Source organism: Schistocerca nitens, chromosome 5, assembly GCF_023898315.1.
Source record: "Schistocerca nitens isolate TAMUIC-IGC-003100 chromosome 5, iqSchNite1.1, whole genome shotgun sequence".
Taxonomy (NCBI): domain Eukaryota; kingdom Metazoa; phylum Arthropoda; class Insecta; order Orthoptera; family Acrididae; genus Schistocerca; species Schistocerca nitens.
The window spans coordinates 850,749,117-850,765,513 of NC_064618.1; the positions used below are offsets into that span (position 1 = coordinate 850,749,117).

A 16,397-nucleotide genomic window follows, 5' to 3' on the forward strand; every position below is an offset into this window, starting at 1 on the left:
GTGTCAATGAATACTACACTTTACAGTAATTTTTCACATTATATATTTCTTTATAAGAGACTTTACACTTATCTTAGAAGAAAGATTAAGGAAAGGCAAACCTACGTTTCTAGCATTTATGGACTTAGAGAAAGATTTTGACAATTTTGACTGGAATACTCTCTTTCAAATTCTGAAGGTGTCAGGGGTTAAATACAGGGAGCGAAAGGCTATTTACAATTTGTACAGAAAGCAGATGGCAGTTATAAGAGTCGAGGGACATGAAAGGGAAGCAGTGGTTGGGAAGGGAGTGAGACAGGGTTGTAGCCTCTCCCCGATGCTATTCAATCTGTGTATTGAGCAAGCAGTGAAGGAAACAAAAGAAAAGTTCGGAGTAGGTATTAAAATCCATGGAGAAGAAATAAAAACTTTGAGGTTTGCCGATGACACTGTAATTCTGTCAGAGACAGCAAAGGACTTGGAAGAGCAGTTGAATGGAATGGACAGTGTCTTGAAAGGAGGGTATAAGATGAACATCAACAAAAGCAAAACGAGGATAATGGAATGTAGTCGAATTAAGTCGGGTGATGCTGAGGGAATTAGATTAGGAAATGAAACAGTTAAAGTAGTAAAGGAGTTTTGTTATTTGGGGAGCAAAAGAACAGATGATTGTTGAAGTAGAGAGGATATAAAATGTAGACTGGCAATGGCAAGGAAAGCGTTTCTGAAGAAGAGAAATTTGTTAACAACGAGTATAGATGTAAGTGTCAGGAAGTCATTTCTGAAAGTATTTGTGTGGAGTGTAGCCATGTATGAAAGTGAGACATGGTCGATAAATAGTTTAGACAAGAAGAGAATAGAAGCTTTTGAATTGTGGTGCTACAGAAGAATGCTGAAGATTAGATGGGTAGATAATATAACTAATGAGGAGGTATTGAATAGGATTGGGGAGAAGAGGAGTTTGTGGCACAACTTGACTAGAAGAAGGGATCGGTTGGTAGGACATGTTCTGAGGCATCAAGGGATCACCAATTTAGTACTGGAGGGCAATGTGGAGGGTAAAAATCGTAGAGGGAGACCAAGAGATGAATACACTAAGCAGATTCAGAAGGATGTAGGCTGCAGTAGGTACTGGGAGATGAAGAAGCTTGCATAGGATAGAGTAGCATGGAGAGCTGCATCAAACCAGTCTTAGGACTGAAGACCACAACAACAACACTATTGCTTGATTCTCAAACTCAGTCTAACTGTCAAGTTCAAAATAAAAATAAAAATGAATAATCCATTTTGACAGGTCTGTCTATAAGTCTATTGTTTGCTGTCATGTCATCAGCACTGTCATGGCATACTCTTTTCTCAGTGCTGGACCATGCTTCTCCAAGCAGGGACTTCTAAGCATGGAACAAATACAATGCCTTGCAGGTACCACAGATTGTAGTAATACTCCAATTGTCATTCACTTTAAAGACATGCATCACCCACACATATCTGTTCACCTTCAAAAACATTGACAAAAACCACCATACAGAGTTTGATTCCAAACTGGGATGAGAAGTTCCGCCTTATGCAAGACACCTTTTTTCCGTTTTGTCTTGCATAAGGCGGAACTTCTCATCCCATTTTCGTAGCAAGCACTGACACAACAGGAAGAGCTGCACCACAAAATGATGATTCCAAACTATTTAACAAGTAATTGGTTCCAACCACTGTGATCATCATTGATTGACCTGATAGACATTGGGTAACATGACACTTTACCTGAGTAATTTTACTCCATATCTGCTGAAAGTGACTTCTTTACGTCTTAACGAGACAGAATGACAAGTGGCAAAAAAATCTTTAAGAGAAAGAGAGTTGTGCTACTAGATTCCAATAAATATATTCTTTCATGATAAACCTATTGCATGCCTAGACTGTAATTTTAATTTTCCTTATGCTACATTATTACTATGAACAAATATCTTTTAATAATGTTACATTGGATTTAGACTTGATCAAGCTTATAATGGTTAAATGCTGATGTTTGCATGTTATACTTGCATTTCAATTTTTTTTTAATTTTTTTCAAATGTGAGATGGGTGCTCCTAGTGTAAAATGACACAGTGAAATATAAAATTAGACACTAGAAGGACAAACAATTTATTGTAAAACTGTAGCCTCCAACAAATAGGTGTTAACATTTATGTCATAATTGTCTAGCAGTTCACACAGTTATATAGCATGTTCTCAGATTTTAGCTAACTCCCCAGCGAAGAATGGTTGCTTTACACTAAGAAGTAGCTCTCATCTTACATTCAGTTTCCTTTCTGGAGTGCATCTGGGTTATTACTTACTCTATTTCTTATATTTTGGCTGACTACCTTACAGCCATTCACAAGGTGAGGTTTTTGCACTTTACACAATACTGGAATTAACACACTTACATCAGTGGTAATCTTACAAACAACTCACCTTGAGAAGTGGTGGTGGTCTTCAGTTCTCAACTCATTTTTCAAGTTAGTTTATTTGAAACCTATATTCACATGAACCTGCATACTGTGGTCAAGCCCAGCCCTCCCTCTACAGTGATTACCCTGCTTGCCCCCTCCACTCTCCCCTCACACATGCACACCTCCTTCAATTACTAAATTGATGATTCCTTGATACTTTAGGATGTGGCATACTGACAGGTCACTCTTCAGTGATTTTTTTGTGCTTTTTATGATAAATTTCTATTGTCCTCAATCGGTTTCAGTATCTTATAAGTTTTTAAACCTACTCACCTTATCTTCGGCATTTCAAAACCTTCTATTCTCATCTTGGCTGAATTGTTCCTTGTTCACATTTCACTTCAATAAAAGTCTACACTCCAAACAAATTCCACAAATACTTTGCCTCCTTACATAAGAGTCAAAATGATGTACTATTTTCTGGTTTTCTGCATCTTTGAAAGAGGTGCCCACAGACAACAGGTAAAACATGTAAAATTCTCAGATATTGAAGACTAAATTGGAATCATGCTTCATTAGCTCCTCTTCATTTAAATCATTTGATCACTTGTATTCTGAGACTATGAGTTAATTCTAATATTGTTGTTGTAGTTGTTGTGGTCTTCAGTCCAGAGACTGGTTTGATGCAGCTCTCCATGCTACTCCATCCTGTGCAGGCATCTTCATCTCCAAGTAACTACTGGAACCTACATCTTTCTGAATTTGTTTAGTGTATTTCTCTCTTGGTCTCCCTTTACGATTTTTACCCTCCACACTCCAATATTAAACTGATGATCCCTTGATAGCATAGAACGTGTTCTACTGACATATCCCTTCTTATAGTCAAGCTGTGCAACAAATTTCTCTTCTCCCCAATTCTATTCAGTACCTCCTCACTAGTTATGTGATCTATCCATCTAGTCTGCAGGATTCTTCTGTAGCACTACATTTCAAAAGCTTCTATTCTCTTCTTTTCTAAACTATTTAGCATCCATGTTTCATTTCCATACATGGCTACACTACATACCAATACTTTCAGTAAAGACTTCCTGACACTTAAATCTATACTTAATGTTAACAAATTTCTCTTCTTCAGAAATGCTTTCCTTGCCATAGCCAGTCTACATTTTGTATCCTCTCTTCTTCGGCCATCATCAGTTATTTTGCTCCCCAAGTTGCAAAACTCGTCACTACTTTAAGTGTCGAATTTCCTAATCTAATTCCCTCAGCATCACCTGATTTAATTTGACTATATTCCATTATCCTTGATTTGCTTTTGTTGATGTTAATCTTAAATCCTCCTTTCAAGACACTGTCCATTCCGTTCAACTGCTCTTCCAGGTTCTTTGCTGTCTCTGGAAGACTTACAATGTCATCGGCAAATTCAAAGTTTTTATTTATTCTCCATGGATTTTAATTCCTACTCCAAATTTTTCTTTGGTTTCCTTTACAGCTTCCTTGATATACAGACTGAATAATATCAGAGTTAGGCTACAACTCTTTCTCACTCCCTTCTCAACCACTGCTTCCGTTTTGTGCCCCTTGACTCTTATAACTGTCATCTGGTTTCTGTAAAAATTGTAAATATCCTTTCACTCTCTGTATTTGACCCCTGCCACCTTTAAAAATTGAAAGAGAGTATTCCAGTCAACATTGTCAAACCTTTCTCTAAGTCTACAAATGCTAGAAATGTAGGTTTGATTTTCTTTAATTTATCTTCTAAGAGAAGTCATACGGTCAGTATCACCTCACATGTTCCTTTCCATTCGTCTATAAAGAATTCATGTTAGTGTTTTGCAGCCGTGACTTATTAAACTTATAGTTTGGTGATTTTCGCACTTGTTAACACTTGCTTTCTTTGGGATTGGAATTGTTAAATTCTTCTTGAAGTCTAATGGTATTTCACCTGTCTCATACATTTTGCTCGCCAGATGGTAGAGTTTTGTCGGGGCTGGCTCTCCCAAGTCTATCAGTAGTTCTAAAGGAATGTTGTATACTCCCAGGGCCTTGTTTTGACTTAGGTCTTTCAGTGATCTGTTAAACTCTTCACACAGTATCATATCTCCCATTTCATCTTCATCTACATCCTCTTCCATTTCCATTTTCCCTAGTATATTGCCCTTGTATAGACACTCATATGCTCATTCCACCTTTCTGCTTTCCCTTCTTTGCTTATTACTGGTTTTCCATCTGAGCTCTTGATATTCATACAAGTGGTTCTCTTTTCTCCAAAGGTCTCTTTCATTTTTTTATAGACAGTATCTACCTCACACCTAGTGATATATGCCTCCATATGAAAGCTTTCAATTTCATTGTATCTTACATATAAGTGTATGCAGAGTACAGTACTGTTAGTAAAATCTATTCCTAGGAACATAAGCAAATGAAAACTAATAATTATTTGTTATTGTAGCATACAGAGGCAGTTTCCATGTCACTGAACGAATCATCATTTTTATCATTGGAAAAGTAAAATATTTATGTGTATTTCAGTTGATTTGTGCCTACTGTACTGCCCTACCTTAGCCATTCTCAAGATCACACAGACACTTAAGTGGTGAAACATTTAGTTAAGGCTTTTATACAATTTTAATTAATTCTTTTAGCAAGAGAGCACTCTTCCAATTCCAGTGTCTGTATTTCTTGCTTGTCCAAGTGAATTTCAATTTTGCTGCATTAAATTGCTGCTGTAATTAAATGTAGCAGGTTTTGGGAGAAACTGATTGCTATTCACTGGTTATACTGTATGTGCAAATACATATATCTCAAAAAACACATTATCTAACAATGGAAAACCCCAGATGGGATAATCACAATATGAATAGTATAGGCTGCTACTCACCACGCACAGGCAGCACTGAGTGGGAAGCAGTCACATTACCAGTCTTTTATAGTATATCTAGCATCCTTTTTTCCCCTGTGCTTGTCTGCCACACAGTACATCCTCTGTGTGGTGAATAATGATCTATTTTTCTTTTTTTCATATTTTTGTTATTGGACACATTATTTTTATTACACATTATGACCTATGAAAGTTGTGTTCAACAACATCTTTGCCTCTGTACTTCCGCCTAGACTGACATGTCTGCTCAAACTCTTTGCCTTTACAAATGTCTGCTTGCGTCTGTGTATATGCGGATGGATATGTGTGTGTGTGTGTGTGTGTGTGTGAGTGTATACCCGTCCTTTTTTCCCCCTAAGGTAAGTCTTTCCGCTCCCGGGATTGGAATGACTCCTTACCCTCTCCCTTAAAACCCACATCCTTTCGTCTTTCCCTCTCCTTCCCTCTTTCCTGATGAGGCAACAGTTTGTTGCGAAAGCTTGAATTTTGTGTGTATGTTTGTGTGTCTATCGACCTGCCAGCGCTTTCGTTCGGTAAGTCACGTCATCTTTGTTTTTAGATATATTTTTCCCACGTGGAATGTTTCCCTCTATCATATATATTTAACCTTTCCTCCAAACCTCTCTCCCAATCCGAAACCTCTGTCCTATCCAAAGGCCTCACCTTCAGCCCCACTCCCAGATTCAACCAAACAGCCCTCGTCAAAGATTTACTGTCCTACACTCGTACTCTCTGCTGGAAGTATCACTTTGCCACGAAGAAAAATGATCATAATCCTACCCCTAATGATCCAACTCCCCAAGACACTATCCAAATTGAACCCTGCCTGGAACAGTTCCGTCCTCCGTCACAGCGGGACCCACCTCCTCTTCCTCAAAATCACCCTCTCCAAACCTTCCAGGAATTTCTGACTTCCAGCCTTGCGTCTCAATCCTTCTTAAAAAACCTTAATCCTACTCCCAATATCACCACTGCTGAAGCCCAGGCTATCCGTGATCTGAAGGCTGACCGGTCCATCGTCATTCTTCCGGCGGACAAGGGTTCCACGACCGTGGTACTTGATCGTTGGGAGTATGTGGCTGAGGGACTGCGTCAGCTTTCAGACAACACCACATACAAAGTTTGCCAAGGTAATCCCATTCCTGATGTCCAGGCGGAGCTTCAAGGAATCCTCAGAACCTTAGGCCCCCTACAAAACCTTTCACCTGACTCCATCAACCTCCTGACCCCACCGACACCCCACACCCCTACCTTCTACCTTCTTCCTAAAATTCACAAACCCAATCATCCCGGCCGCCCCATTGTAGCTGGTTACCAAGCCCCCACAGAACGTATCTCTGCCTACGTTGATCAACACCTTCAACCCATTACATGCAGTCTCCCATCCTTCATCAAAGACACCAACCACTTTCTCGAACGCCTGGAATCCTTACCCAATCCGTTACCCCCAGAAACCATCCTTGTAACCATTGATGCCACTTCCTTATACACAAATATCCTGCACGTCCAGGGCCTCGCTGCGATGGAGCATTTCCTTTCACGCCGATCACCTGCCACACTACCTAAAACCTCTTTCCTCATTACCTTAGCCAGCTTCATCCTGAACAACAACTTCTTCACTTTTGAAGACCATGCATACCAACAATTAAAGGGAACAGCCATGGGTACCAGGATGGCCCCTTCATACGCCAACCTATTCATGGATCGCTTAGAGGAAGCCTTCTTGGTTACCCAGGCCTGCCAACCCAAAGTTTGGTACAGATTTATTGATGACATCTTCATGATCTGGACTCACAGTGAAGAAGAACTCCAGAATTTCCTCTCCAACCTCAACTCCTTTGGTTCCATCAGATTCACCTGGTCCTACTCCAAATCCCATACCACTTTCCTTGATGTTGACCTCCACCTGTCCAATGGCCAGCTTCACACGTCCGTCCACATCAAACCCACCAACAAGCAACAGTACCTCCATTACGACAGCTGCCACCCATTCCACATCAAACAGTCCCTTCCCTACAGCCTAGGTCTTCATGGCAAACGAATCTGCTCCAGTCCGGAATCCCTGAAGCATTACACCAACAACCTGACAACAGCTTTCGCATCCCGCAACTACCCTCCTGACCTGGTACAGAAGCAAATAACCAGAGCCACTTCCTCATCCCCTCAAACCCAGAATCCCCCACAGAAGAACCACAAAAGTGCCCCACTTGTGACAGGATACTTTCCGGGACTGGACCAGACTCTGAATGTGGCTCTCCAGCAGGGATACGACTTCCTCAAATCCTGCCCTGAAATGAGATCCATCCTTCATGAAATCCTCCCCACTCCGCCAAGAGTGTCTTTCCGCCGTCCACCTAACCTTCGTAACCTGTTAGTTCATCCCTATGAAATCCCCAAACCACCTTCCCTACCCTCTGGCTCCTATCCTTGTAACCGCCCCCGGTGCAAAACCTGTCCCATGCACCCTCCCACCACCACCTACTCCAGTCCTGTAACCTGGAAGGTGTACACGATCAAAGGCAGAGCCACGTGTGAGAGCACCCACGTGATTTACCAACTGACCTGCCTACACTGTGATGCATTCTATGTGGGAATGACCAGCAACAAACTGTCCATTCGCATGAATGGACACAGGCAGACAGTGTTTGTTGGTAATGAGGATCACCCTGTGGCTAAACATGCCTTGGTGCACAGCCAGCACATCTTGGCACAGTGTTACACCGTCCGGGTTATCTGGATACTTCCCACCAACACCAACCTATCCGAACTCCGGAGATGGGAACTTGCCCTTTAGTATATCCTCTCTTCTCGTTATCCGCCAGGCCTCAATCTCCGCTAATTTCAAGTTGCCGCCACTCATACCTCACCTGTCTCTCAACAACTTCTTTGCCTCTACTCTTCCACCTCGACTGACATCTCTGCCCAAACTCTTTGTCTTTAAATATGTCTGCTTGTGTCTGTATGTGTGGATGGATATGTGTGTGTGTGCGAGTGTATACCTGTCCTTTTTTCCCCCTAAGGTAAGTCTTTCCGCTCCCGGGATTGGAATGACTCCTTACCCTCTCCCTTAAAACCCACATCCTTTCATCTTTCCCTCTCCTTCCCTCTTTCCTGACGAAGCAACCGTTGGTTGCGAAAGCTAGAATTTTGTGTGTATATTTGTGTTTGTTTGTGTGTCTATCGACCTGCCAGCGCTTTTGTTTGGTAAGTCTCATCATCTTTCTTTTTATATATATATATATATATATATATATATATATATATATATATATATATATATATATGTGTGTGTGTGTGTGTGTGTGTGTGTGTGTGTGTGTGTGTGTGTGTGTGTGTGTGTGTGTGTGTGTGTGTGTGTGTGTGTGTTTGTGTTTGTGTGTGTGTGTGTGTGTGTGTGTGTGTGTGTGTGCCATCTGTCCCAATTCAGATTTTCAAGTTTTATTCAATAATTTAAAAATATTCAGTCAACATACAATATGTCTTTATCTGCATTTCTTTACATACATTACTGGTATGATTTGATGAATATATCAAAGAAGGAGCCACGACATACAAAGTACTTAGTTTCTTGTTAAATATTAGGATGCCTCTTTCTTAGCATTGTACAAAGTTGTGCATCTAGTGGTAAGTTACTGAAATGTTTGAACTTAAGATAACCACTTGCCCCCAACTTTTTTTCAGATATCCCCCACCCTCCAGGGAAAGTGAAAGTGATGTCTGCTCTTGGACGTTCTGTCACACTCTCATGGTCTGAACCTGATGACGATGGAGGCTGCAAAATTGGAAATTATATTGTTGAATACTACAGAGTTAGTATGATGTATATGTGTTGACTCCAGTTAATAATTTAATATTGTAAACATATAATGCTTTATCTTTTACTGTTCATTTGGTTCAGTAAGAAAGATTTTAATTATTGAATTAGAGGAAATGTACATGATATGAAGGAGAAGTGAAATACATATGTACCAATAGAGACAGTAGGCACACTGCCTAGGTTTTAATAAAATGTAAATGTTTTCAATTTCTTCCAGTTAGGCTGGAATGTGTGGTTAAAGGCAGCCACGTGCCGTCAGCTAAGTACCATCCTTGGAGATCTCATTGAAGGTTCGGAGTATAAATTTAGAGTGAAAGCAGAGAACCCTTATGGAGTGAGTGAGCCAAGTGAAGAATCAGATACTGTATTCATTCCTGACCCTAAGCGAGGGTAAGTAATAGCATAAATGATTCAAGTAGTAACATATAAACATTGTAAATTGGTCAGCCTTTTTTGCTGCATCTTCCAACTTTTGCACACATGTCATTTATTCTCTTTATGTAAATGGCAATTCTTTAATGTTCTGTTCATTGGTCTTCTGAATACTTCATGCTTCTCATCCATCCTTTGTCTTAGTATTCAGAAACTGTTGTTTTCTCTTTCTAGGTGTGCCTTATTATTTTGATTGTTTTTCTACAAGTGAACATGGGCAGGCATTTACAAAAATTAGTCCCATTTGAGGTGTGATATTCATACTTAGGTGAAACATTTATTTTAATTCCCAGTTACATTCCCAAGTAATAACTTTATAAATTGTTGTTTTTAGAAAATAATTTAGAGCTCAAAATCAGTATTTTCAGATTATGCTAGTCTCTTTTCTTCATATAATTTCCACTAGTGAAGATCTGAAAACCTCAACTGTTATCACTGAAGAGTCAGGGAAGGGGAATAAGAATTTTTTTCAATTAGTGGTGTCATTCATTCTTTTATTTATTCATGTAGAATGAAGAAAGATTTATTCTTCACCACACAGCATTTTTAAAGTGAAAGGGTACATTTGGATTATTTTAACAGGTGGTTGGTTGCTATGAGAAAAGAGTAATGAGATTAATACAAAAAAGTCAATGAATTCATCAGAAGTGTTATATAAAAATGTGGGGAAAACATTCATCCACCCATAGTAAGGAAGATGGCATCATATAAAATATAATTGTTCTTGATAGCCAAAATGACATGTATTATAACAATCAGTTTTAAAACGGTATACATTGATCTTGATTGAGATTGTGACTGACAGAAAATGGCTATGCAGGAATGGCTAGGGGACAAATGCAAGTGTATTCTGTTTATTCACCATTGACTACATACAGAGGAATATGTTCGATTGTTAAATAGAATTAAGAATAATTTCTATAGTGAAGTTTACAAAACTTAGTTTATGGAACAAAACTTATATGGGATTCTGGATACGGATCGTAATATATGTAATGATCAGTTCCCAAGTTTCTATGTACACATATATTTTACCATAAAGACTTGAATATAACAGAGGGAAATAGTCCACGTGGGAAAAAAATATCTAAAAATAAAGATTCTGTAGCTTACCAAACGAAAGCGTTGGTACGTCGATAGAGACAATAACAAACACAAACACACACACAAATTTCAAGCTTTCGCAACCCACGGTTGCTTCATCAGGAAATAGGGAAGGAGAGGGAAAGACGAAAGGATATGGGTTTTAAGGGAGAGGGTAAGGAGTCATTCCAATCCAGGGAGCAGAAAGACTTAACTTAGGGGGAAAAAAGGACAGGTATACACTCGCACACACACACATATCCATCCGCACATATACAGAGACATGATATGTATTATTTTTTATAACATATTTAGAGAACTAACAACAGTCCATATTTCTGGAGTTTGAGAACCTTGATGCAGCTTTTATAATATCCTTAGGATGACAACAATCCAGTGGAAACCATACCCATTAGGTGGCTCAGCACCAAGATGATCTAAACCACAAGTTCCTTTTTAATTAATTTTGTCTTTCAGCTTGCTCACAGAGGTTGTAAAGTAATCATTTACTTCTTCAGGGTCCAGTGCTGCATGTTGTGTGTGGGTTTTGGACTTTTCTTTGTTGATGATGTCCCATGTTGCTTTACATTTGCTGGGAGAACCTTCTATGTAATGTTTGGCCAGGGTCTGTTTGTCTTTGTACTAGGTCTACAACTTTGCTTCCGCTGTTTTTTCTTGAAGTACGGGGCTTTATTGTGAAAAACTTACAAAAAATTATAATTCATAGTATTGCCCGTCGCTGGCCACTACATTCTCCCATCTTTTGGATAGCATACGAATCCCGTGGCAGAAGAACTGGGCAAGATGCCCATGGGGGTACCTGTTACTGAACACAGCAAGTGGAAGCAGTGATAAGCCATGCAATGGCCCCCTCTACACCCAGTCAATACACATGCTGGTGGGCCAAAGCTTTGGTGAGAGAGATCCCCTAATGACCAACATGCAGAAGGTGCAATACATTATGGTGTAAGTAATTGGGAATCACATCAAACACAGAAAGGTGGTGCTGGAGGGAGAAGTAATTGTGCAAGGGATCCGAAGCACAGCCTAGGGGTTTTTCCAGCCAACCGTGCTGCACAAAAGAGAAGACCCGTCGAAGTACAGGATCTGTGGTGATGGCTAATGCTGTCACTATCTAAATAGAAACAAAGCAACTCATCCTGATCGAACACTAGGTTCAGCCCTATCAAAAAGTGAGATAAGGCATCATCGCTGGCATGTTGCACTGTCGACCGGTAAGGGATCTGATAATGGTAACAGGAGAGGAAGAGAGCCCGCCACTGCAAATAATGCACTGCCGTGTCTGGCACAGAAGCCAAAGGGTTAAAAAGAGCAATCAATGGCTTGACCCATGATTAAATGGAACTTAGAGCCATACAAAAGACATGAAATTTCTTGAGGGCTAACACTATCACTAAAGCCTCCCTTTCAATCTGGGAATACCGCTGCTGAGTGGGAGTTAAACTTAGAAGCATAAGCAATGGGTCATTCAGACTCGTCCTCATATTTGTGTGCCAATACCATGCCCAGACTTTGCTGAGAGCGATCTGTAGCCAACATGAAATGCTTATCCAGATGAAAAGTGGCCAGCACATGGCAAATTGAAGCTTAGATTTAATCAAAGCAAATGCTTGGTCACAAGCTGGGGACCAGAAAAAAGGCACATTTTTATGTAAAAGTGCATGCAGGGGCTGAGCAACTGTGGATGCATGTGGTAAAAACTTTTGGTAGTACGAAACTTTACCTAGAATCGCCAGCAGTTGCTTAAAAGAGGCTGGCCATGGCAGAGCCACAATTGCATCAATATGGTGATGCAATATCTTGAGCCCTGTATGAGAAACCTCAAAACCTAGGTAGTCAACTGATGGCTGAAAAAACTGAGATTTGGCAAGATTGCACTGCAAAACAGAAAACAACGATCGGGGAATGTCAAGGTGGTCTTTGGTGGTAGAACCAGAAACAACAATATCTTTGAGGTAATTGATGGTGCCAGGCACAGAGGGTGTTAGCTGTTCTAGAAAATGCTGAAAAATTGTGGGCACACTAGCGATGCCAAAAGACAAGCATTGATATTGGTATGGGCGGAAAAGTGTATTGACAACATGAAGGCACCTAATGGTCTCATCCAAGGTGAGCTGGAGGTATGCTTCTGACAAATCAGTCTTGAAAAAGTAGTGGTCATCTGACAATCTTGCAAATAACTTGTCAGGACAAGGCAAATCGTGGACTGTGCATTAATTGTGACACAGAGGTGAAGTTTACGTGTCAGCTCCTTTACAGTGACCAGTTATGTAGCCCATTCACTGGAAGAAATAGGCTGAATGACATCAAGCAACATCAAACGATTATAATTCAGCCTTCACAGAATTGCACAAAAAGACAGGCACCTGCTGCCCCCAAAAAATATGGACTCTTTCATGTTAATGTGGGCCTCAGTACCGGTAGCACAACCAAGTCCAGGGGAAAACAGCAATGAAAACTCAGAGCAGAGGGACTGCAGTTGCTGATATGGAACTTGATCTCACAGTAAATTTACTTCATCAGCAATGGACAAGCCAAAAGCATTAAATGAATCTAATCTGAACAGGTCTGCAATATGGGAATGATTTACAATAAGGAAGGTGAGAGCAATAACAACAAATCTCGAAGAGACAGGTGTGAAGAACTGACATAGGATCAGAGCTAACCAACTTCCCTGAATAATATGTGTGCAGGGAGGGGAGCCCAAATCCACGTATGTTTGTGCATTTACTAAAGTCAATAAACAATTTGTTTGGGGAGGTAGTCGTTTAGAAATACAGTTGATGTCCATTGCTACTACTGTGTCTGGCTCGTTTGATGAGGAATTCCACTCTAATGCCGTGTGGCCTTTCTTTTGACACTTCTTGCAAACAGCCCAACACTTACAACATGCAGCACACTCATGTTGGATGAAGCAGTGCATGCAAGACAGAAGGCAGGCATTTTGCCACTATTGTGACACAGCCTGTTGCTGCTGTGGCTGTAACCAATGTTGCCCCAAGTGTCACTGAGTTGAAGGTTGTACTACTGCAATGGCTTCCCCATCATCCTGAACACTTGCAGCATGCCTAACAGAGATTGACTGGGAAACTTCTGATACCTCCCATCGTGCAGCAATCTGACCACCTGCAGCTCCTGACACTTCAAAGGACTGTGCTATACTGAGCACATCCGTAAGTGTCAGATCCTGACACTGAAGTGCTTTTTCGCAAACTTCATTATCTGGGGCCAGACGAATAACAACATCACATACCATGTGATGGGTACTAGTGACAAATTTACAGTGACTGCTCAACCCATGTTATTCTGCAGCCTAGGCTTTGTAAGACTGGTTTGGGTGTTTCTGACAATGGTAAAATTTTACAGGCATTGCAGTGACATGCATTCTGTCACAGTAATAAGTTAAGAGGAGATTAAACATTTCATCAAATGATAAAGTGATCAGTTCTTGCAAAGGTGCAAGTTGGCTTAACAACTGACATATGCACAGTGAAAGCCAGGAAAGAAAGAAAGCCCTTCACAGGTTTGTGTTGCCCTTGCAAAAACCTGGAAATGTTGGCGTAACCATATCTTGTAGGAGTCCAGTCTTCAGCTGACGCATCATATGCCAGAGAGAATGATGGTTGCACTGACAGAAGAGTAACCTGCCATGTGGATGCTATGTGACTGAGAGTGGCAGTGAGAGCCTGCTGTTGTTCCACAACAGCTTGTTGCTGGACAGTCATATGTTGGAGTATGTCTTGCATCAAGATGTTTGTCAGGTGGCTTAGCAGTGACACTAACACGCAGAGAAAATGTAACCCTCACTCGTCACCAAGTTTGTTATAGCAAGAACAAACACGATTTATGGAAACAAAGTATTTTATAGAGCCAACATAGGATACGGTTAAGTACAGGTTGCATGTAGCACTGAACGCATTGAATGGATAACAGTAATATGGATTACAGATTAGGCCAAACCCTCATTTGTGATTGCTTAAATAATACTGTTTTTTTGGCGGCCCACCAGAGTGTGCCAGATGGCCGACCCAGGTGGCCTCTAAAAGTGGGCCTGTGAACTGTATGGACGTGTCATCTCTGGCATCACACATGTCATGAATGAAGGTACAGCAGTATCTACCTCCTCATCATAAATTTCACGTATCTCTTTGCAAATTGCCTCAAATACACCATTATCAGTAGATGACTCCAAACACAACATTAACATTTAGCATCAAACTCAATGAATGTAATTACTAGTTAGACTGTTTCTCATGCTGATGTCACTCCATCCATAGTAAAATTGCTGCAATAAACTTCTCAGTCTTTTTAAAGTCTGAAGCATGTGTACTATAGTTCAGAAAAAAATGCTGACAGTGAAACAAAGTATTCCAGTAAAATAACAAGAATTTGTGTCTTAATACGGTGAGAAAATATTTTTGACTGATGTGCTAAAATACTCTATTGTAAACTGTGCAGTGTAAGAGCAACTACAGAGAAGTCATTTAACGTTCAGCAGCATGTGGCATCAGGAAAACACAAATATGGAATGCAACAGATTGAAAATGGAGAACACTACAACACATGCTCCAGGGAAATCCCATCAATCTTATTCCATGAAGAACTTTGTGAAGCATTTCCTTCTGCTGGCATTCCCTTAACTAAACAGAACCATCCAAAATTTCATGAATTCATTACAAATATTTTAGAACCTGTGACTGTTAATTGAATGTAAATACACGAAACTGCAACCAGTTAGAAGGCAATGTGTGCTGGAATAGTATGCACACTAGAACAGTATAAGATCTGAACAGCAATAGTATCCTTAGCAAAACACAGTTCAAGCTTCAGAAGAGTTGCTCAAATGAGAATGCCATTTGTATATTCACTCATCAAATTTTACAAGCATTAAATAACAAAGGAGCACCAGCTGGTACTTTATGTGACATATGTAAGGCATTTGACTGTATGAATCACAGTATCCTCCTACATAATTTTTCTTAATATGCAAAATTTCAAATGCTGTACTCCAACCAACTTCTGAAGTCCCTACTAGAAGATTATGGCTCAGGTCAGTACCAAATGAAAGTATGCTATACATTTTATCTGCAGCTTAATACAATGAGAGAGATTTCTAAGTGGAAAGCATATAAAACTGGACTTTCTGCATAACTTATGCTTCTACTGGTGCTACCTCAGTTTATTTGGATACACAGGCACTCCACACATGGAGCCTGAACTAGTGTTTGCCCTATTATATACTTCTAAACATCATTTTTATTTGTTTGGAGTTGCTAATATGGTTTTTTTGTGAATTCACATGAGAAAACTATTATTAGGAGACAGAATAGCTGGCCAACACTTACCTTTAGGAAGTGAAATTTTAAGTACTAACTACAGATATGTTTATAAGTAGGGAAAATCAATATATAAAACAGAATATTCTGAATTAATTGATATTCACATTGATGAAAATGAGCTGAAAGTTATATTTGATACAACTTTTTAAACGTCTGAGCTTCATAAGTCTACTATGATCCGCAGTTTTGGGTGACTTTCCCAAAATCTACCCCTTTTCCTAGACCTCTTTAGTCCTTTTGCTTCACTCTTCTTCCTTCCCCTTCAATCCCTCTGCCTGAAGAAGGAGCCACTGGCTCCAAAAGCTTGCCAATTACAACCGTCCTTTATGTGTGTGTTCTGCTGTCACTTGGTGAGTAGAATTTTTATCTATCCAATTAAATAATTTTGTCATTAATTGATTGTTTTTGTTGTTAT

The 16,397-nt window shown here is 40.0% G+C and overlaps 1 protein-coding gene across 1 annotated transcript in view; it reads left to right on the top strand.

Annotated features, from left to right (window-relative positions):
* Nucleotides 1–16,397, top strand: part of LOC126260757 (uncharacterized) — a 289,462-nt gene that overhangs the window by 179,054 nt on the left and 94,011 nt on the right. The window contains exons 6-7 of the mRNA XM_049958096.1: nucleotides 8,972–9,099; nucleotides 9,325–9,497. Of these exons, the coding sequence (XP_049814053.1) occupies nucleotides 8,972–9,099; nucleotides 9,325–9,497 (301 nt within the window). The remainder of the gene's footprint in view (nucleotides 1–8,971; nucleotides 9,100–9,324; nucleotides 9,498–16,397) is intronic.